The following is a 22,506-nucleotide window of genomic DNA, read 5'->3' as shown; positions in this document are numbered from 1 at the left end:
TCAGTGAGGAGTCTGCTTCGACTTCTGTCTCCCTCTCTGTCCCCGCCCTCTCAAAAATAAACAAACATTAAAAAATTAAAGAGGGGAGTCTGGGTGGCTCAGTCGGTTCAGCATCCAACTTCGGCTCAGGTCACAATCTCACGGTTTGTGAGTTTGAGCCCCACATCGGGCTCTGCACTGGTAGCGTGGAGCCTGCTTGGGATTCTCTCTCTCCCTGTCTCTCTCTGCCCCTTCCCAGCATGCACACACTCTTTCTCTCAAAAATAAATAAACTGAAAGAAGGAAGGAAGGAAGGAAGGAGAGGGAGGAAGGAAGGAAGGAAGGAAGGAAGGAAGGACGGAAGGAAAGAAAGAAGAAAGAAGAAAGAAAAAGAAGGAGGAAGGAAGGAAGGAAGAATGAAAGAAAGAAAGAAAGAAAGAAAGAAAGAAAGAAAGAAAGAAAGAAAGAAAGAAAGAGAAAGAAAGAAAAAAAAGAGGAAAGAAGGAAAGAAAAAGGAAGGAAAGAAAGAAAAGAAGGAAAGAAAGACAAAGAGAGGAAAGAAAGGAGGAAAGGAAAGGAGAGGAGAGGGGAGGGGAGGGGAGGGGAGGGGAGGGGAGGGAAGGGAAGGAAGAACGACAAGCAAACCACAGGCAGGGGCTTGCTGTGATTCAAACAGAGGACCAGCCTGGTGGGTCAAGGCCGCACCAGCCGTGTGCGAGGGGCGGCTGTGCACAGTGTGGTCTGCGCGCGCCCTGCCAACGCGGCCAGCGGGAAGGGGCGTCTCGCTGTGCCATCCTCGGCTCCCCGGAAGGATCTCGAGCGGTCCGTCCACATACCTTTTCTTCCCGCGTGGCCCCTGCTCCCTCTCCGGCGTGGCCGTCCCGCGGCTGCAGCTCCAGGACCGTGCGAAAGAGCTTCTCCGAGGTCTGGGTCAGGAAGCCGATCTCGGCGTTGGGGTGCAGGCCGTAGAGGTGGGGCGACTCTGCCGGCAGCTCGGCGTCAATGTACTGGAAGCCGGGGGCAAGCTCGCTCAAACACAGACCGAGACGTGTCTCCCGTCTGCCCTCTCCCACTCCGGGTCGTCCTCTGAGGGACGGCGGTGGGTCACAGCAGGCGTGAGGCACCCGCGTCCCTCTGGCCCTCCAGGCGGACGCCGTTCACCAACACCTGCTGAGACGTGGACATGTTCTCCGCCTCCCGGTGACATCCTTTCTGCCAGCCTCGCCTCGACACCATCTGGTTTTGTGTGCCAGGCCGCTTTTCCGGAAATTCCACGCCCACGGGGCCATGCTCTTTTTGCAGAAGCTTGGAGGACTTGATCCCTCTCCGGTCTGCCCTGCTCCTGCCGCTCCCTGGTCTACACCTGTCCCTCCACACACACGGAGGGACTTCTCAGGGTCCTTAAGAAATACGGATCCCTTCCTGGTAGGTCACTCAAGCTCTCCCAGGGTCCCCGCCCCCTTGCCCTTAAACTCCTTTTCTCCCCCCCACTCCATTTATCTAAATCAGAGATAACAAACCTAAATGCAAATATGGGACCACAGATGCAAAAGAGAGCTTGTGGGACAAGGCGAGGTTCGCTGATAACTGGGGAATTGGGCCCCTGGGAAAAATTACTTGAATTAGAAACATTTTTTTAATCGTGCCATCCAGGCAATGCACCCCTACGGTTGCTTAGGCTGGGTCCCCAGCTTTGAGGGCTCCCTTTCCTCTCTGGATGTTCTGAGTGCCCTTTCTAGTTCTTTCCACTACACAGTGAGAAAGTGCCCCTCAAGGTTGGTTCCTAATTTGATTTTGATGATTTCTTGGTGTGAGCATCCTCGAGTCTAAGTGAAAGATTGCTCATCCCTCAAAGGCAAACTTGTGTGTTTATTTTTGTATTTCTTCTGGCCCCCAGCACACTCCTGAACTCTTGGTAGGTGCCCTGTAACCACCTATTAACTGGGGGATTAAAGAGAGATGTAAAGGGGCGCCTGGGTGGCTCAGTTGGTTGAGCGTCTGATTTCGGCTCAGCTCATGATCTAGCAGTTCGTGAGTTCGAGCCCCACATTGGGCTCTGTGCTGATGGCTCAGAGCCCGGAGCCTGCATTGGATTCTGTGTCTCCCTCTCTCTCTGACCCTCCCCCACTCACACGTTCTCTCTCAAGAAATAAACATTAAAAAAAAGAGAGGTGTAAAGAAAATCCTCACTTGTTTTGAAGTGTGCAAACCACACCGTTTTTGCCCGTTTCTGGCTCCAGCCTCTTGTTGGACTGCCCCGTGGACACTAGGGGGTGCTCTTGCACAAATTTCTTGGCTAAAGCCCTGAAGCCTTTTGGTAAAGTAGTTTAAAAATCATCTTCTTTTTTAAAAAATTTAAATTCAAGTTAGTTAACATAACAGCGTAGTCTTGGCTTCAGGAGTAGAACCCAGTGATTCATCTCTTACCTACGAAGCTCAGTGTTCACCCCGACAAGTGCCCTCCCTAATCCCATCCCCCATTTAACCCGTCCCCCCCCACCACGCCACATTCTTCTTATTTTCTTTAAATAGCCTTACCATTTTAAATTTCATAGGTCCAAAGTTTTCTGCATTGAATGACTTTGACATCTTATCTTTTTAAATTTTATGAATTCAAAAAAAATTTTTTTTAAGTTTGTCGTTAATGTCTTGATGAGCGGTATTTCCTTTAAGTTTGGTATTCAAAGTTATTTTAGGCATGTTCAAAGTCAAGCGGCAAAAAAGGTTTTTTAAAACAATTATCTTCTAATCTATCTCCCGTGGCAGCCTAAATGGGCAAAGATGGGCACTTTAAAAATAGCTGTGGCCACAGTGAAATGAGAAGTCAGAAGAGCTCTCTGGGAATGTGTGTGTGCACAAGGGTGTGTGTGTCTGTGTTCACAGCAGCCCTCAGAGAACAGGAGGGCTAAGTGACCTGCCCACAAGCTCCTGTCCCTCTGAAGATACCTAGAATCACTAATATAAACTTTACCCAAAGTTGGCTAAATTCTGAACCTGGAATTTTCTTCCTAATGGCTTTGTCAATATCTTGGATGAAAGCAATCTAATGAAAGCCCCAGATGTTATTTGTAGAAAAAGAGTGACAAATAGAATTATTGAACCAAGCATCAAGAATAGAAAGATCTCCAAAAGCTCCATTGTTATCACTAATTTGAGGCGAGGCACCCAACAGCTCTCAAACCGAACAGGGCAAACCTGGGGCTGAGAACCGAACTCCATATGAGCTCTGTTCTTTATTTTTGTATTAAAAAAACCATTTTTTCCCACGTTTGTTTATTTTTTTGAAGGATAGAGAGACAGAGCGTGAGCAGGGGTAGGGGGCAGACAGAGAGGGAGACACAGAATCCAAAGCAGGCTCTGGGCTCTGAGCTGTCAGCACGGAGCCCGACGGAGGGCTCGAACCCACGAACCTCGAGATCATGACCTGAGCTGAAGTTGGATGCTCAACTGACTGAGCCTCCCGGGGGCCCCTGAGCTCTGTTCTTTAGGCCATTCCTCCTTGGCCCTGTGTGTGCATCCTGGTCCTGCAGGACAGAATTGAAGGAAGGCCCAGGTCCCGTATGAGCAGAGCCTTACCTGGTGGTAACCAGCGTAGTCCAGGTTGCCCGGGAGTGGGAACCCGGGTGCCAGGCACAGCTCTCCTTCTAGCATTTCCGGTCTGATGAATTCCTCCAGATAGGTCCTGCAGAGCCTCCGGTCCCAGTCGTCTGTGATGTGGCCTCCATACATGATCTCTCCAAAGAGGTAGCGCAGATCATCATAGGGGACCTGAGACACAGGGAAGAAAGACCTCCGCACAGACATCGGGGCTGCCCTGACGCGTGGACAGAGTGTCAGCCGCAAGATGGGATGCCTCTCAAATTAGAAGCAACGCTTTCTTCACCTGCATACCCCTAGTGCCCCCCGAAGAGTCGGGCACGCTTGGGAGCTCACGAAATGCTTGAGAAGTTACAGCCAAGGGTGAGGAGAGGCAAGGTGTCAACCCCCTTGCCTATATGCCTCCCCTCTTCCACGGCCATTAACTGTGGCAATCAAGTCAGGCTTTACCTACAAGTCCTTTAAATAAGCAAATGTCAAAGGGAATAAAGGAAGGACCAGGATACTTGTCTGTCTAATTTCCTGCCATTACTTACTGCATTAATTTATGGTCTCCTTCCAAAGTTCAAAGTGAATGAAATAGAGCACGAAAGTCACGATATTGGAGTCAGGCCGGAAACCACTTGGGGAAGGCCATGTCTCAGCGCAGGAAATGAGGAGACGGAGCTATGGGGGCAAGGGCCGTGGAGCTGGGGGCAGAGGAGTAGCTTAGGGCTTCTGGGCCTGATTCATGTGCCCCACCAGGAAGGGGAGGTGGCCTTTGCTGATACTATGTTTGGCCTGCTAACTAGAAGAGCCTTCATGGTCTACACATTCCCTTAAATGGTGTTCTTGGCTGATTAAACTGGGAACTTGTATCAGGTGACCATGGGGTCTCTTCTGCCAATCCACAGCACCCCACAATGCCGCAGGCGCACAGGGGTGGTCTGGTGGGCCCTGGGACAAAGAATCACACCAGGCGTGAGTCACCAGTTTGGTCTCCTGAGCTTTCCTGGCCCTGACATCCCGTGGTGCTCTTTTTGGCCTCCCACTGGCCCCGGGCTGGTCCTTCCTCCCTCTACTTGGAGAGGGTCTAGATGGTCCCCAGCGCGTGCCCCCTTTACCCTGTGCCGATGCGACATCATCCTTCTGAGAGATGGCCCTCCCCGCCTCCCCCCGTGCTGGCCGGGAACTTTACCTTTGCGTTGGCCTCCAGGAAGTTGTACAGCACGTTCACAGAGATGGTGAGGTCCCCAGTGTTGAAGGGGTAAGGGCAGTTCCATCCCTGCGGCCCAAACTTTCGTCTCTCCGCCACCACCCCGTGAAAGTAACAAAGAGCAAAGAGGATGCTCTTAAACTCCGTCTCCCGGGAGCACATCTCCAGCGTGTCCTGAAAGGAAAGGGTTGCCTCCAGTGTTAGCAAAGACCTGCTGTTGTGCAGCACAGAGCAGGGTGTGGGTTATGGCGGCCGGAAGTCACGCTGGACGAGGTCACTGCACATCCTGGTTAGGTTTTTGAGCCACAGTAGGAATGCAGGTCGCGCTGTGGGTCAGCGTGAGCTCAGGGTTTGAGGGGACCTTGCAGAGGGGCTGGGTTCTAGATTAGAATCTGAGTTAAGATTTAGGTTCAGGTGATGACAGGGCTTGCTTTACAGTTAATGTTGCCCCCCGTGGACATGCCAAGCACAGCTTAACGGGAAACAGGGTAGTGGGTCCTGAGAGTTGTGTTGGTCTTAGGAGTATCACTTTGTGCTGGGGTGTGCGTGGGGACTCCTACGGCATCATCTCTGATTTCTCCCCTTCCTGCTATGCTTTTCTTTCCTTTTTATTTTTTTTAAGGTTTTATTTATTTAATAAATAAATAAATAAATAAATAATATATAAATAAATAATAAATGTCTGTACCCAACATGGGGCTTGAACTCATGACCCCGAGATCTCGAGTCGCAGGCTCTACCGACTGAGCCGGCCAGGTGCCCCACTTGCCACGCCTTGCTTGCCCGTCGTGGGACTGTCGTAGGCATAATCGCTGCTTGTGTGGCTGAGGTTGCTGCTGAGGGAGGGACGGGACACGAGAGAAACAGAGGAGTGCTGCGCCCTTCACCGTAAACCTGACAACATCAGAATAAAATAACCGTCCCCGATCAGCACGGCTAGCAGCAGTAAAAAGAGCTCCGTCCTGCAGTTTGTCCCTTAAATGGTTAAAATCGGGCTCTGAATTATAGGGGGTGTTCATGGGGGCCTTGGTTCCAGGGCACCCATAAAAGCAGAATGGAACAATTAAAACCCTTGCGAGCAACGGATATACCCATAAGTCTGTCTCTGTTTCTCAGAATGAGTTACCGAAGATCGCTCTCAATGGCCAAAGACCCAATTGTGGTGGGGACAGAATAGCCAGGGAAAGCCAGCACCCTTGGGATTTATTTCCCAGCGGCCTCATAACCAAGGCTGGACAGGGGTTTGGCAGGGAGAGAGACCCAAGGACAAGGGTCCGTGGGTAGGCTGACAAGATGAAGCCACGCAATGAATATAGGATAATAACCCTACAGAGGGATACTCTTGTATAATTAATCATTAGGAGATCCGGTATCTGAGGCAACTATGGCCCTTCTCCCCGGATCTGCCCAAGACCCTCAAGGCAAAATTGCTGAGAGTAGTCTGTGACTGTGCCCTTAGACGGAGCTTGCTAACTAACCGCATCCCAATGCCTTTTTCTTTTCAATTGTGAATTAAAAACAAAAAATTCCTGGTGGAATCCACACCATAGAATCTGTCATCTGCACCATTTTGAAGCGAACATAGCTCCGTGGCATTGCGTATGTTCACCCTGTTGGGCAACCCAGTGCCTTTTCTGGGCAGAAGTGGTTTTGCTTGGACGAGCTACCGCCTTCCGGGGAAAGAAGGCTATCGATTTCAAAGTCGAGAATGTAGATTTCCCTTACGTGGAATATAAGATGTAGAAAATTTAGAAGTTCTTACCTCTGGTACAGAGTACCTAGGGGATTAGTCAAGGCCTATTTACCCATTCCCGGTTCTGGATTATGAGTGGGTCTGGGGGTTCGGATGGGAAGGGAGTGAAAAAGAGGGCTGGATAAGTTTTGCTTCTCCTTCTCTTTCCTCTCCAAGTGGAACTGGAGCTTCCTCTCCAAGTGGGAGCTTTCTTTCCTCTCCAAGTGGGACTGCTTGATCCCCACACTACAAGGGGTATCATGCACTCAGTAAAAAAAGAAAACAACAAAAAACCCTTCACATTAGGGGCCCTGGGTGGCTCAGTCAGTTGAGTGTCCGACTTCAGCTCAGGTCATGATCTCATAGTTTGTGAGTTCGAGCCTCGTGTCGGGCTCTGTGCTGATGGTGTAGAGCCTCCTTGGACTCTCTCTCTCCCTGCCTCTTCTCAGCCGACTCTCAAAATTAACAAATGAATAAAAATTTAAAAGAGAAAAATAAAGCCCAAACCCCTTCATGTTAGTCTAAGTGAAATCAAGCCCCAAAGGGCCCTTAGTCCTGGTGGTTTATGTTGGGTTGGTGACAACAGGTGTCCTGTGGGACGGCCCGTTTCAGGGTTCCAAGATGACCCATTGGGGACTTGTGTCCGGTTAGAGCACGGGCTCTGCAAAGCCAGAGATACAAAGAGGATCATCGGAGAGGACAGATCCTAGAACCCTCCCCTTGGACTCCACTGAGGCCCAGTGTGGCAGATGGATTTTAAGGTGGCCCCCAACCTCCCGGCCTTCACACCTTCGTGTATTCCTCTCCCCAGGATGGCACAAATCCCTGAGGAAGAAGCTACCAGACAGCCTGCCTCCCGGAGAAGATGCAAAAAGCCTGAGCTACAGACTTTGCAAGTGCGACTTCACACATGGAGTGAGTTACCCACCACCCTATTGTTGGCTTTCAATACACGCCCCACAACACGAGTCTTGGATTCCCAATAATGGGCCTACATCTGAGCCCGATGCCCTGCTATTTATTCCCAGTTCCATTGTAGCACAGTGTCCCCAGAGTGGCCTGTACATTGGGATCTTCTGGAGGGCTTGTTAGAACACAGATTCCTGGGCCCCACCCCAGAGTTTCTGATTCAGCAGGTCTAGGGTAGGACCTGAGAACCGGCATTTCTACCAAGTTCCCGGGCGCTTCTGCTGCCCTGGGGGCCACGCGTTAAGAGCCTAACATATGATTACGATCCCCACATCTGACACCTGGATTCTCTGGACCCTCGACATTCGAGATGCACGTAGATGTTAACTGTCACCGCGTGAACACGAGTGTCAACCCCCTGCTTGAAGACGGCGTGCGACCGGTGTGTGACATCAGATTTCTAGCAACGTGGCCCCTCTCCACCTTGGGATATTTAGGTGGCATGGAGGCTTGCAGAGAGCTCCCCCGTGCCTCTCGCCGAAGAAAGCCCACCCTAAGCTCAGGTGTGTCTGGGAACTGAGAGTTGGGTTGCACTCGGTGGGCGCTGGGAGGAGGCCGGTCACAAAGGGAATACGTTTCGCCCATGTGGCACTGCTCTGAGCCCAGTCACCCCCTCGCCACGCCCCCCCCCTCCCCGACAGGTGCATGCTCTTCTAACCCAGTTGAATCAGCTCTTTGGGGGGGGGGACGCTCTTCTCCCCTCCCTCCCCGGGGCTGTACCTGAGTGAAATTGTCCAGGGCCTTGTGTAGGTTGGTGTGCATGCCTCTGGGAGGCTCGCTGGTGATTTTAATGGAGTTTTCCAGGATGCCCTGGGGGATGATGTGGCCCTCAGGGGAGGGTGCTGGCTCCGCACTGATGAAGACCCTGAACTCTGGGTGGCTGTTCTCACTGTGTTCCTCCAGCTTCTTCTCCAGGGTGCTCAGCCACTTGGCCACCAGGTGGATGTTCTAGTGGGAAGGAAAGATCCCAACCACGCCCCCCCATGCAGACATTTGCTTAGTTTTGTCAGCAGCAAGCAGTTTCTGGAAGGCAGCTAGAGGAGGGACCTGGCCATCAAATACAGCTCACTGCAGCAGGAATCTTGGGGTTCCCAGCAATGAGACCTGCCAGTATCTTGCAGCTGAACCCTATCTCTTGACATCCCAAGTCTCCTTGGCACATTGTTGTCAAACTGGACTATGCATAGGAATCCGTCCCCCACCCCCATCTCCCCAGAGGGCTTCTTTTCTCTTTTTTCATTTTTTTTAACGTTTTATTTATTTTTGAGACAGGGAGAGACAGAGCATGAATGGGGGAGGGTCAGAGAGAGGGAGACACAGACTCTGAAACAGGCTCCAGGCTCTGAGCTGTCAGCACAGAGCCCGAAGCGGGGCTCGAACTCCCGGACTGCGAGATCGTGACCTGGCTGAAGTCGGACGCTCAACCGACTGCGCCACCCAGGCGCCCCCCGGAGGGCTTCTTAAAATGAAGATTCTTGGGCTCCAGCCCCAAGTATCTGATTCAGGGGGTCTAGGGTGGGGCCTGAGAATTTGCACTTCTAACAATTCCGGGTGATGCTGAAGATGTTGGTCCCCGGGCCACGCTTGAAGAGTCACACGGTCCACACGCTCCAAATCCAGATCACCACATCTGACACCTGCCTTACTTGAACCCTTGCTACACAAAAGCGGGGCCCGTGGACCAGCAAAGTTGGCATTACCTGGGGGCTAGGTGGGAACGCAGACTCTTCGGCCCCACCCAGACTTCCTGAATCGGCACATTTTAATCCGATCCTACGGTGACTTGTGAGTGTGCTACAATTTGAAAAGCACTGATGTCAACTTCTCGGGGCTAGCTTTCTGGAGTCCCCTCGCCCTCTCTGCAAACCATTCTGCTCAGTGTGGCCCAACTTATCTTCCTAAAACACACGGGGGCATTTCGGCTCACGTACTGGGAAGGCTTCCTGCTCCAAGAGCAAGCTCCTGTGTCTGGTCTTGGAGGCCTTCTCCCTGCCGCCCCCCCCCCCCCCCCCCATGTGATTGCCATCTGTCTGTCTGCTCTAAGCCCACAGTTACTTCTTAGGGCTACTCTGCAGAATGCACCTTTCGCTCCGGGAAGGATAGCCGCTTGGCTTTGTTGCAATATGTTTCATTGTGATGGGCAGATAAAGGCGCCTCGGTAAATATTTGAGGAAGCCTGCTCGCAGAGCCTTAAATACACAGATTAGCACTGAGCACAGGACTCGGCCGCAGCAATCTGGCCTCTGAGTGCTGCTTTCTCTTCTATAAAAGGGGGACGTAACATCGGCCATCCGTATTTCACAGAGTGGCTGCAAATAACTGACGGCAAAGGCAGTGGATTTGGAAGGGCTGGTGAAGTGAAAATTTGTTAGAGAATTCATTTATAATCACTCTGTCGGAGCTAAGACTTCAGCGGGCCGCCTGGAAAGCCGGGGCTCCGTTGGCCAGGCGGGGCGGGGCGGGGGGGGGAACCTTTCTTGTTTTATTTTTCCTTGCATTGATTTCTTCGTTGATGCTCCCGCCCAACGGGCTTTTGCTGGGTGTCTACTATGTTCGCGGGGGTGTGCTGGGTGCAGAAAGGTGATGGAGGAGGGGATCTCTCCTAAAGGGAATGTGGTGAAGGATGCGGTCGTGACATAAGTGCCTGTGCCACACCCAGGGCACTCTAGCAGAGGCGGCTGTGGGCCGTTTGGGAGAAAAGGGAACTGAGCCACTTGTTCCGCCCCGGCCCCAGCTCCCCCTGCAAGCTGCATAAAACAGGGGTAAGGGGACAGGCGGCCCCAGGAGAGGGGCCGCTTCGCGTCTTCCTGATACGCGTGGGAAGGGATCACCGGGTGAACACGATCCAGCTTCCATGGACTCAACTGGATACCTACTCCCTGAGCAGGCACCGAACAGGATGTGGGTGGAACTATTTAAACTAGAGAGAGTAGGGGCGCCTGGGTGGCTCAGTCGGTTAAGAGTCCGACTTCGGCTCAGGTCATGATCTCACGGTTCGTGGGTTTGAGCCCCGCATCCGGCTCTGTGCTGATGGTTTGGAGCCTGGAGCCTGCTTCGGATTCTGTGTCTCCCCCTCTCTCTGCCCCTCCCCTGCTCGTGCTCTATTTCTCTTTCTCTCTCTCTCTCAAAAATAAACAAACATTAAAAAACATTAAACTAGAGAGAGTGGCAGGGGGTTTGAGGGGCGAGGGACAAGGAGTTATGGAGAGGGGTGGGGAGAGCAGGACCACATAAGAGGGAAGGAGACAAGATCAGGCAGCGAGACGGGCAAGGGTGTGGAGGGAAAGGCAGGGGAGAGGGGCGGCAAGGTCAGAGGAGCCCAGAGACTGTCAGGTCCAGGCAGCTATGGGGTCAAGAATGACCCCCATCGGGGCAGAGGGGTCATACCTGCAAAATAACCCAGTGACCTTTCTTGGCAGCCAGGTCCAGAGCAGCCTCAGCCACCACCTCCTGTCCTTGCCCCAAAGACACGTTGTGAAAGTTCCGGTTGTTGAAGGTGTAGCCGAGCTTTTTACCTGGAAGGGGTATAGAGCTGTCCTTAGAATCTCTTGGGCCCAGGATCTGTGTTGTCATAGGTCCACGAGGAACATTCGCCTGTCTCCCGGTCACTCCCCCAACACAAGCGTGTTTGAGCCTCGAGCCTCCTATGCTAACCCTCTTCCTACCCTCCATTCGGGGACAGAGGGTACATCTGCCAGCTTTCTGTCCCCAAACAGAAGGAAGCACCCAGCTAGACTTCAATGCTCCCCCATCACACAACCCCCCCCTCAGGATGCACAGCAATGTCGGTGATCTTCCTGACAGCTTTCATCTGGAGACCAGGCGTTGGTCCGCTACCCTAGAGGGTGAACGGGCTCCCAGGCCAGCCAGCAGGTGGGTGTGGCCCCTTCTGACTTGCTTGGACCTCTGAATACATTCTCCCCCGAAATCTACTGGGAGGCGTGGCCAGTAGGGGCAGGACCCAGGTAGTTCGGGCTTCCTGTACTTTACCCCCTAATAGCCTCCTCCCGTTTTTCCCAGCACGTAGACACGTTTGATCTCGTCATGAGAGAGGTGATCACGTCTGAGAGCAGAGAAGCACAAGGCAAGGGCTTGGCTGTGCAGGTGGAAATGTTCTGCGCCCGGAGAAGGGCGGCCGGTATCGGGAGTGGGGCAAGGGACCTGCCATGTACCAACGTAAATGTCACAATCACCTCCCTGGCTGGGAGTCCAGGAAAACCCTCACACAAAGACATTAACCTTGGTAGGGAGGCCGGCCCGATTCTGCCTGGCTCTCCTCCGTGAGCCCAACGCCAATGACGTTTAGAGCAATTACGTAAGATTCTTTAGACAAAGGGTCCTAAGAGTGAAGGAATTTCTTTCTAGGAAGATAAAGCACGTGAGAGACAAGAGAAGGAATTTAAAAGAGGAAAAGGATAACCACACGTCCTTAAACATTTCGTTTCAGGGCAACTGAAATCGAAGATGCATTCCTCTACGTGTGTGCAAGAACACTTAAAGAAAATGGTCAGCGCAGGATATTTCTTTAACATGCTAAAAAAAAAAAAAGTACAGAATCTCCTTCGCAACTGTGTAAGAAAAAGCAGGAGGTTGACTTTTTTTTTTTTTTTTTTTTTTGCAGTGAGGACCAGTTATGATAGATTCAGTCGAGATGGACCCAAGAAACACCCTTATTAAACGCTATAAATCCTGGCTGGCGAGAGAACCGATGTCAGCTTTCGAACCGGCAATATAAACAACTTATTCCAGAGAAAATACCGGGCTACAAGGCGCCGGGATTATTAGATCGCCTCCGAGACGTTCCGTCTCACAAAGGAGGCTGTCTCTTTTCTTTGTTAGCGAGAGGTAGGGGAAGAGGGGCGCTTCACGGGCCGCACAGGCTGTCGCAGGCAAAGTCCAGCGTGGGCCGGCCCGGATCAGCTCGCAGGAGTCCGGCGAGGCTGATGGGGAGATGCCGACGAGATTTACAAGGATTGAACGCTCGCAGCCAGGATGACTGTGGCACCGGCCGGTGCTGTGAGATGCTGGGGCAACCTTGCAGGGTCCCTCCATCTGCGACCGTGGGGCTCTCCAGACACCCTCCCGGGGCATCAGCAAGCCCCCCTCTCCTTCCACAGTCACGTTCTCTGGGGTTTCCACCTTCATACTGTTTTGTGCCGAGGCTCCCCCGCCCCCAGCCCCCCACTACCTTTAACTCATCTTTCCTTTTCTGATCTCCCTTCCTATTCTCCGTGGGGCAGTGTCACCCAGAATGGTGTCCCATCTTTGCAGGGTGCTTCTTTGACCTCCCGTCCCTGAGGACCGTGGCACCTTCTGTGGCCCTCTCTTGGGCTCCCCAGATCCGTGGGGCTGGGAGGAAGGGAAATGTTCTTCTAGCCCACTCTTGTTCCGGGCAGGCTATTTCTTCCCATCCTCATATTAAAAACCCCTTTTCTGGGGCGCCTGGGGGGCTCAGTCGGTTGAGCATCCGACTTCGGCTCAGGTCATGATCTCGCATTCACTGAGTTCGAGCCCCGCGTCGGGCTCTGTGCTGACGGCTCGGAGCCTGCAGCCTGCTTTGGGTTCCGTGTCTCCCCCTCTCTCTGCCCCTCTCCTGCTCATGCTCTGTCTCTCTCACTCCCCAAAATGAATAAATGTTAAAAAAAAAAGTTAAAAAACTCCTTTTCCTTTTAAAGCATATGCCATCTGCCTATATTGTCTACTAACTTCTATGTTCTCTGCCCTCCGCCAACTTCCCAGTGAGATTTGCCTTTATCGGGGGCTCTGGAATTCAGTCCAGAATCCTCCACAAGCCCCATCTCATCACCATCCCAGTAAACCTCAGTGTCGCTACAGACGACTGAGCCAACATCCAGCCTCATGCTTCCTCATCTTCAAAGGTCCTGACTCCATTCCGGTTCTGTTACCCCCCCCCCCCCCCCCGTGGCTGCACCCAGGACGTCACTGTCCCAGAAAACTGTCCCGCGTCCAAAACATTCTTCACTCACGTCTACTCCCGTCACTTCCTACTTTCTTGGCTGTTCCCTGTTACTCCCTTGTCACCTGTTATTCTACTTCAGCGAAATGTCCAGTCCCTTGGCTCCTCTTTTTTTCTTCCTAATCTTCATAACTACTTCCTTCTTCTTATTGTTTTTAATGTTTATTCATTTTTGAGGGGGGGGAGGGGCAGAGAGAAAGAGGGAGACACAGAATCGGAAGCAGGCTCCAGGCTCCGAGCTGTCAGCACAGAGCCCGACGCGGGGCGCGAACCCACGAATCGTGAGATCACGACCTGAGCCGAAGTCGGACGCTTACCTGGCTGAGCCACCCAGGCGCCCCATGCTCCCTCTTATTTTAACATGGACTCAATAATCCTTACTTGGAATGAAGACCTTACAAAATCCTCAACTCTGCTTCCCCTTCTACTTCCTGCGTCACCCAACTTTCGCCAAATTCTCAATCCCGGATGAATTAACCAGAGGGAAAGGGAATACATTTGGTGAACGAGGGGCACCCCAACTTCGTGACTCTCACCCCCGCTGCCGTTTGGCAATCTTGCCACGCGCCCAGGAATTGGCTGCGTTGCCCATTCCCTACTTCCTTTAAAATTCCTAGGAGGCTCTGCTCTGCTTAGTTTGCGTCACTCTCTGCTTTCCAGGGAAAACACATGCCACGTGTCAGGGACTCCTTCAATTTCCTGCCATTTTAGCCGCATCCCTGCACGCTCCCATCTCCGGGGAGAGGTCCCTCTTCTGCTCCCTAAATCCCATCTCTTCTTAGATCATCAACCTTTCTCTGCCCACTCACGCCCCTGGCTCCCTGGAACACGAGCAAAAGAGTCTCTCTCAACCCCAAAGTGAATATTTTGCCAATCCTGAAGCTGTTTGCTAAAACTGTACTTGCTTCAACCTGCCCGAGTCCCGGTGGACTGTTAAAGAAACGAGAACAGGGCCAGGAACAATGAGAGGGAGAGGCTGCACGCTACGTGCGGATAATCTGGCGACAGAAACACCAAACTGGCAACTGTTTCTTTGAACACACTGGGGAGCAGGCTTGAACAAATCTAAGCAAGCTCACAGTTCTGACCAGCGTGTTGGAAAGAGAAACAGGAAGCCGCGGAAGGCAGAGGTGGTAGATACGGCTTCTTCCTGACCAGAACACGGAAATGGCCGAAATATTTGGTAAAGCCACGTAACTGAACAGAGGAGGACACAGACAGAGCAAGATCGTGCAAGAGTCATGTGAAAGCCCAGAGAAGATGCCTGTGTGTTAGGGTGGAAAGAGGAGTCCTGGGTTGGGAGTCCTGGGTTGGGAGTGAAGGGGAGTCTTGGGTTGGAAGGACCAAGGACAAAGCTGTGCTTCCAAAGGCCATACAGGAAGGAGCCAACTGAGCTGCCTCAAAGAATAGACGGATTATCACCTCCGTTATAATGCCTTACAATGCTACCGTACTCGTGACATTGTAAAGTCTTTACACGTCTTAGATTTCATTTTCATCCTAGCGGCCCTAGGAGGCAGGTAAAACGGGCGATTGGAAAAAAAAAATGGGGGATTGCTTTTAAAAGAAGCAAAGGCACGAGCTCATGTGCAAATCAAGAAGTATGGTTCATTCAGGAAGGAGGTGATGAGGAAAGAGAAGAGAAAGAGTGTTACATCAAAGCACTTTCAAGGATTCATCTGACAAGGCAAGAAGAAAAACAGTGGGGGTGGATGGTCCTAGCTTTCGTGTTGAAACAGGGGCCAAGAAAAGTGAATTGAATTCCCCCCTCCCCTCCTCCTTCAAAATTACTGAGGAAGGAAAATCCTAGAGGAGACTAAGAGCCACAAAGGTGTCAGAAGAGCACAGATTTCTGATCAAGGGTCAGTGGATGAGCTTTAGGGGCTAGAGAGCTCCTAAACTCTACGCAGAACTTTGTCTGTGGGTCTACGCGCCTGGGGCGGGGATGAGGGGCTGTGGTGGAAGGGGGCTGAGGCAACAAATCTTCCGGTTGACTCTGAACTTTTAAAACCCTCTCCAGGACTAAGAAGTGCCATACTGAGGGGCGCCTGGGTGGCTCAGTCGGCGAAGCGCCCAACTCTTGATTTTGGCTCCGGTCATGACCTCATGGCTCGTGAGGTGGACCCCCGCATCGGGCTCTGTGCTGATGGCACAGAGCCTGCTTGGGATTCTCTCCTTCCCTCTCTGCCCCTCCCCACCCCCCAAATAAATAAACATTAAAAAAAAAAAAAGAACTGTCATGTTGAAACAAAGGGATAGAGAAATGAAGGGGTTAAGCACATAAATCACAAACTCGAAAACGGGGAAGGATGCCAAGCTCTGTGAGAGCCTAAGTGGAGTAAAACAGTGAACTGTCTGATACACAGCCTCTGCCCAAGCATAGAGGCAGTACGTTTACTTAATAAGTTGGGGCTGGGGAGAGAAAGGAAAGTGGGAGTCAGTCATGTAGACTGCAAAGTTGAGAACAGGAGCCCGTCAGGCAGTCTGATTCCATCCGAGATGCAGAAAGCATGGCTGTCGCCAGAGTATGTGTTCTAAATTGGTGAATTAGAAAATAAATCAAGCCATCAATGAGGCAAGAAGGAAGGGAGAGAGAGAGGAGGCACAGGTGCGTAAGTAATCTCGAGTCGATGAACGGCAATATTGCTTCTAGTAAGGAGAGGTGTTGAGATGAAGCCAAGGGCAGAGCTGAGATAATGTATTCAGAAGCAAATCACCAATATGGACCAGGGCGGGGTCAGCTTCCCTGGAATGACAGAAAGCTTCAAAGCACATGATGCAACAGACAGAGGTCAATTGGCAAAGAACAGTAGGAAATTGCTCATTTGCAGGGTATATAAAAGCTTCCAGAAAGGGAAAGATTGAGTGAAAATGAGGAAACTAGATCTGTCAATATGAAAGGAATAAAGCCTCCGGAAGCCAGAAGGAATACAGGACTCTATAAAAGGGTGAAACTCAGGAATAACTGAGCTGTGACAACAGTTCTTATGATATTTACTCATTTATTTGTGGATTCATTCAACAAGTATTTACGGAGCACCTTCTCTCTGCTAGTTATGCTTTTAGGTGCTGGTTCCAAAATGGTAAGCAACAGGTCCTGGTCCTTGACCTGAAGGATCTTGGTGACACGCAGGTAGGCATGCTCTGAGGCAAAGATATGTATGGCAGGGGACCGACGGCCTTGCAGGGAGGTCAGGAGAGGCTGATACCTGCAGGGTGAGTAGGCACCGGACTCTTGAATTGCTGGGGAGAAATAGTTCAGATAAAAGAAACCTCTTGTAACACTGCCCTAGGTCAGGAAGGCTCACGGTCTACAAGGGCTGTGTGTCTGGAGTAGAGTGAGCTTGGGGGAGGGTAAGATCCAAGGCTTGACACAAAGGCCAGTCCATGCAGGCCCCACGGACCGTGTCGGTGGTACTGGACTTTACCTTAAGAACAATGGGAAGCCACCAGAGAGTTTTAAGGAGAAGAGTGATACAGTCGGATGTGAGATTTAGCAAGATGCCTTTGGCTGCAGAGATTGGCAAAAGATTGCAGGCAGGGGGTGAAGAACAGAAAATGGGTTAGGGGGCCACTGGGACAGTCCAAGTGAGACCACAGTGACTCAGACCAGGGAGGCAACACTGAGGACAGAAACACTGAGACCAGTCTCACATGGATTTAGGAGGCAGAATCCATAGGACTCAATGTGGTGGGTGGCAGAGGAGTGTTACTGTGACCAATTCCAACATTTCTGGCATGGCCAACTTGGTGAATGGTAGCGGTACTTACTGAGAACGAGAGAGCAAAATTTCCAGAGGTAGAGAACACTAGGACTTTTCCATTTGAAATGGCACGGTGAACGCTGAGCAGATGAATGGAAAAAACCCACACCCAACGCAGCTCTTGGAATTTCAGAACAGGAGGTAGAGAGATAATCCTAAAGTTTCCAAGGAACAGACACAGGTAACCAACAAAGAAGAGAACAGCACCCTACTGGCATATGATCTCAACCAAACATAACCGACTTCCTGAAGACAATCGAGCAATGTGGACACCTTCTGAGTACAAATCACTTTGCACTTAGCAAAACTACCAAACAAGTATAGGGGCAAAATCAAAGCCTTTTTAGACAGCCAAGGATTATGAAATTTTACTTCCCACGACTCCTTTCTGATGGCATATGCTAGCAAAACTGGGGTGAAAACTGAAAATGAAAGACGCAGGATACAAAAATGATAGAACTAAACTAGAATATAAAGAAAATAAGTCCCAGGGTGGGACTTGCCTAGAAAGCCACAGTGTAACTTATCTCTTTTAGAACAGAAGTGGGCCCTAGGTAGAGCATTTTCAAGAAAGATAACACTGGATTCTATTAGATTCTATATAGATAACGGGGATTCTATTCAATTCATACAACAAATAAGATGTGTGAGATATTAGTGATAATGGCAGAGGGGGCATTTATTTCTTCTTCCAAGAACAAGGAAAAGACATTCAGAAACTCCATGAAAAACTAAAAGCTCTTCGAGAAAATCTTCATCCTAGTAGGAAGCAAACTGAAATTTGATATGACTTTGAAACTTCTTGCTGAGAACATTCTTCTTTGAGAGACCCCTAGAGATTAGGACATTGGCTCCATGAAGAAGGATGTGTAATCCTAGCATATTTACCTGCCTCTTCAGTGAAGAATATGTATTTATTAACTATGACATAAACCCTATGTATCAGTTTTCAAATATTACAGTTAACTTGTAGACTAGGCGTGAACAACATGAATGATGGTAACATTAGAATGAATATATATTCATCCTTGTCGACGAAAAACTGAAGGTGCAGCTGATGCGAGCTGGAAAACTGAAATCTCAGCTGACACAGAGGGAAGTCAAGAGAAAGCATCTGGAAGTCACGGAATAAAAAATTAAGTTTCACTAACGCTGTTAAAGTGAACATAGCCCATAGAGGAAGTGAACATTTTAATATAGCTATCAGTATTTGGGAGTTTGCAAACCAATTAGATAACTGGATAAAATGGACACATTCTTAGAAACAAATACCAAAACTGACTCAAGGAGAAGCAGAAAATTGGAATAGATATATAATAAGCAAAGACATTAAGCTAGTGATTCTTTTGTGTGTGTGTGTGTGTGTGTGTGTGTGTGTTCCAGTAAAACTTTATTGACAAAACAGGCACCAATCAGATATGGCAGGTGGACCACCACTGCTGATCCATGATAGAAATGAACAAACAGATAAATACATTTTATACTCTCCATGAGCAATTTTTAAATTCTAATTGTTTTTTTTTCCCTAAAGGATGGGGGGGGGGGGGGTAGGAGGAACCATTTTACCTGTGTGTCACTGTCATTTACCTTCCAGCTTACATTTGTAACTCTGGAAGCTAATAGCCTCAAACCAAAATTCCTGTCTGCTTTTAAGATGCAGAAGGGGCTGGAACGTGTTATTGCGGGGTTTTTATTTTAAGGACCGAGATCCTGTTTGCTACTTTTTCCTCCCATCTAGTGAAGTTCTTCATACACAGACAGCCTCCGCTAAGAGTTGAGGAGTGTCTCTTACCCGGCCACTACTCTTTCTTTCTTCCATTTCACTGGCAACAATGACCATCTAATTTGGCCTTCTTTGGCATTGCTTATCCAAATAGAGAGTTAATATATTCAAAGATGAGGCAAATGCAATTTCTTTCAAAATGCAGGAAAATACCAAACGCAGAACTTGAGTGAGAAACTACTAGAAGAGACTGATCGTGGCCAAAATCAAGTCCAAAGGTTAAACATGTTTGCCCTCCTTATCTAAGGAATGAAAATGCTCAGATGCAGGGCAGAACCTGACCGACACTAAATTCTCTTCAGCAATTAGCAACTTCCGTCACCTGTTATTGCTTGGCTAGTGTCTTCCCAAAAGATACAGTGAAATGCTAATTTAGCCCTCGGGGCCTGTGAATGTCACCTTATTTGGAAATAGGGTCTTTGCAGATGTAATCAAGTTAAGCGGAAGTCATTAGGGTAGATCCTAATCGGACTGGTATTTTCATAAAGTGACAGAAATCTGGACACAGACACACACAGAGAAGAATGCCACGTAAAAGACAGGATGTGCAGGGAGAAGGCGGCCACATGACAATGGAAGCAAAGATGGGAAGGAGGTAGCCACAAGGCAAGAAATATCAGAGATGGCTGATAACTTTCAGGAGCTAGGGGAGAAGCATGGCGTAGGCTCACTCTCAGGCTTCCAGAACCTTGCTGGCACCTTGATTTTGGACTTCTAAGCCTCCAGAACCATGAAAGCACAAACAGCTATTGTTTGAAGTTAGTCTGTGGTGATCTGTGGCAGTCCTAGGAAACTAAGATACCAACTATGGGCTGACATAGAATAATTCAAATAAATTTCATAGAGCGTTCCCCTCTCCTCTTGTTAAATGTCCTCCTCACTGTCTAGATACCTCAGTCACAGAGTCAGCTCAGTAATTCTGCCATCAGATGCACAGGCCACATTTGATTTTGATTTATCTTTCAGATAAGCCGGGACTTTCAAAGTTAAATGGAAGTGATCATTTTAATACTTTGCCTGATGTGGATTCAGAGCCAGGCCAAAGGCAGTTTGGCAACCTGTCAGCAACTGACAGTATGACTGAAAAACCTGATATGTCAGCTATTGTTCTACTGTATTAGCTTCTTTGGGTCCTATGAACTCATGAAATATAACAAAGCGCTGTAATGTCTAAACTCTTCTGAATATATGGCTAGCGATCACATAACTCCTTTTGTCTTAGTCTATGCCTGTCAAAGAGGAATTCTCTGATGTCTTTGTTTTTGTTTTGTTTGTTTTTTTTCAAATATATGAAATTTATTGTCAAATTGGTTTCCATACAACACCCAGTGCCCATCCCAAAAGATGCCCTCTTCAATTCCCATCACCCACGCTCCCCTCCCTCCCACCCTCCATTAAGCTAGTGATTCAAAAACTTCCCATTAAGAAAAGCTCAGGCCCAGGTGACTTCACCACTGAATTCTATGAAACATGAAGAAGTAATATCAGTCTTTCATAAAAATCTTCCAAAAAAAATAGAAGAGGAAGGAACACTTCCCAAATCAGTTGGTATATAGGTCACTAATTATATCCTCATACCCAAAACAAAGACCTCACAAGGAAAGAAAACAACAGGTCAGCATCTCTTACGAATATATCTGTAAAAATCCTCAAAGACATATTAGCAAATTGAATCTAGAAATATATACAAAGGATTATAACCCAGGATCAGGTGAGATCTCAAGAATGTAAGGTTAGTTTAACTTCCAAAAATCAATTAACGTAATATCTCAATAGAATAAACAAAAAAATGATATCATCTCAATGGATACAGAAAAAACACTTGATAAAACCCAACACCTTTTCATGATAAAGGAAAAAAAAATTCAACAAACTAGAAGGCAACTTGCTCAATCTGATGAAGGGTATCTGTAAAAACCCCACAGTTGATATCATACTTACTGGCGGAGATTGAATGAATTTTCCCTAAGATCTAGAACAAGTCAAGGATGTCCAAACTTGCCATTTCGACTTAATATTGTGCTGGAAATTTTAGCCAGGTCAGTTAGGCAAGATGAAGAAATAAAAAGCCATCCAGATTGGAAAGGAAGAAGTAAAACTACCTCTATTCGTAGATCACATAAACTTGTATCTAAAAACAAAAACAAAAACAAAAACAAAAACAAACCCAAGGAATTCACAAACATTATTGGAACTAATAAACAAGTTCAGCAAGGTTGCAGGATAGAAGATCATTATACAAAAATATACATGTTATACACCTGAAACTAATATAACCCTGTAGGTTAACTATTATTCAATTAAAAAAATGCAAGACTTTATACCCCAAACTACAAAATATTAAAGAAATTAAAGAAGACCTTAACAAATGGCAAGACATTCTATGTTGATGGGTCAAAAGACTTAATATTGTTAACACTTTCTAGATTGATCTACATGAACTATTATCCAGTCAGAAAAGGAGTGATACATGCTACAGCAAAAACCTTGAAAATACTATGCTAAGTAAAGCAAACCAGCAACAAAAGACCCTATAGTATATGATTTCATTTCTAGGAGATGTCCAAAACAGGCACATTTTTAGAGCCAGAAAGTAAATTGGTGGTGGGCTTGGGAGGACATAAGATGGAACAGAAGTGCTCACTAGGGGATCTAGAATTTGGGGGGGGGGTGCAGAGAGACACAAATTTGCTAAAATTAGAGTGTGGTGATGGTCACATGGCCTTGTGAAAATATAAGCAAACTTTGAATTGTATACTTGAAGTGGGTGAATATGGCATGTGAATTATATCTCAGTAAAGCTGTTAAAAATGTGGGTAGAAAGTAGAGAGTCCTAGTGGGCATCAGTGGGAGCCAAATTCTTATTTTTTATATCAGGGAATAAATAGATATCTAGAATTGATCAATTTAAAACTAGTGATAGATTAGTAGGATACTGGCACAAAAACAGACACTCAGATCGATGGAACAGATAGAGAACCCAGACATGGACCCACAAACGTATGGCCAACTAATCTTTGACAAAGCAGGAAAGAATATCCAATGGAATAAAGACTGTCTCTTCAGCAAATGGCCCTGGGAAAACTGGACAGCGACATGCAGAAGAATGAACCTGGACCACTTTCCTACACCAAACACAAAAATAAACCCAAAATGGATGAAGGACCTGAATGTGAGACAGGAAACGATCAAAACTCTAGAGGAGAAAGCAGGAAAAAAACCTCTTTGACCTCAGCTGCAGCAACTTCTTCCCCAATACGTCTCCAGAGGCAAGGGAAACAAAAACAAAAATAAACTATTGGGACCTCATCAAAATAAAAAGCTTCTGCACAGTGAAGGAAACAATCAGCAAAACCAAAGGGCAACTGACAGAATGGGAGAAGATATTTGCAAATGACATATAGGATAAAGGGTTAGTGTCCAAAATCTATAAAGAACTTATCAAACTCAACACCCCAAAACCAAATAATCCAGTGAAGAAATGGGCAGAAGATTAGTAGGAAATAGAGA

At 48.5% G+C, this 22,506-nt stretch overlaps 1 protein-coding gene across 4 annotated transcripts in view; it reads right to left on the bottom strand.

The window, feature by feature from the left end:
- Nucleotides 1-22,506, bottom strand: part of DNAH9 (dynein axonemal heavy chain 9) — a 334,028-nt gene that overhangs the window by 29,660 nt on the left and 281,862 nt on the right. For all 4 annotated transcript variants that reach the window (XM_023244531.2, XM_045045039.1, XM_045045040.1 and 1 more), the window contains 5 exons: nucleotides 10,860-10,987; nucleotides 8,193-8,420; nucleotides 4,754-4,945; nucleotides 3,556-3,747; nucleotides 816-986 (listed from right to left, as the gene is read on the bottom strand). In XM_023244531.2, the coding sequence (XP_023100299.2) occupies nucleotides 816-986; nucleotides 3,556-3,747; nucleotides 4,754-4,945; nucleotides 8,193-8,420; nucleotides 10,860-10,987 (911 nt within the window). The remainder of the gene's footprint in view (nucleotides 1-815; nucleotides 987-3,555; nucleotides 3,748-4,753; nucleotides 4,946-8,192; nucleotides 8,421-10,859; nucleotides 10,988-22,506) is intronic.

The sequence above is a fragment of the Felis catus genome, chromosome E1 (assembly GCF_018350175.1).
Source record: "Felis catus isolate Fca126 chromosome E1, F.catus_Fca126_mat1.0, whole genome shotgun sequence".
In the NCBI taxonomy this organism is placed as follows: domain Eukaryota; kingdom Metazoa; phylum Chordata; class Mammalia; order Carnivora; family Felidae; genus Felis; species Felis catus.
Note: the sequence above shows the minus strand (reverse complement) of the source record. Positions and strands in the feature narration are given on the sequence as shown.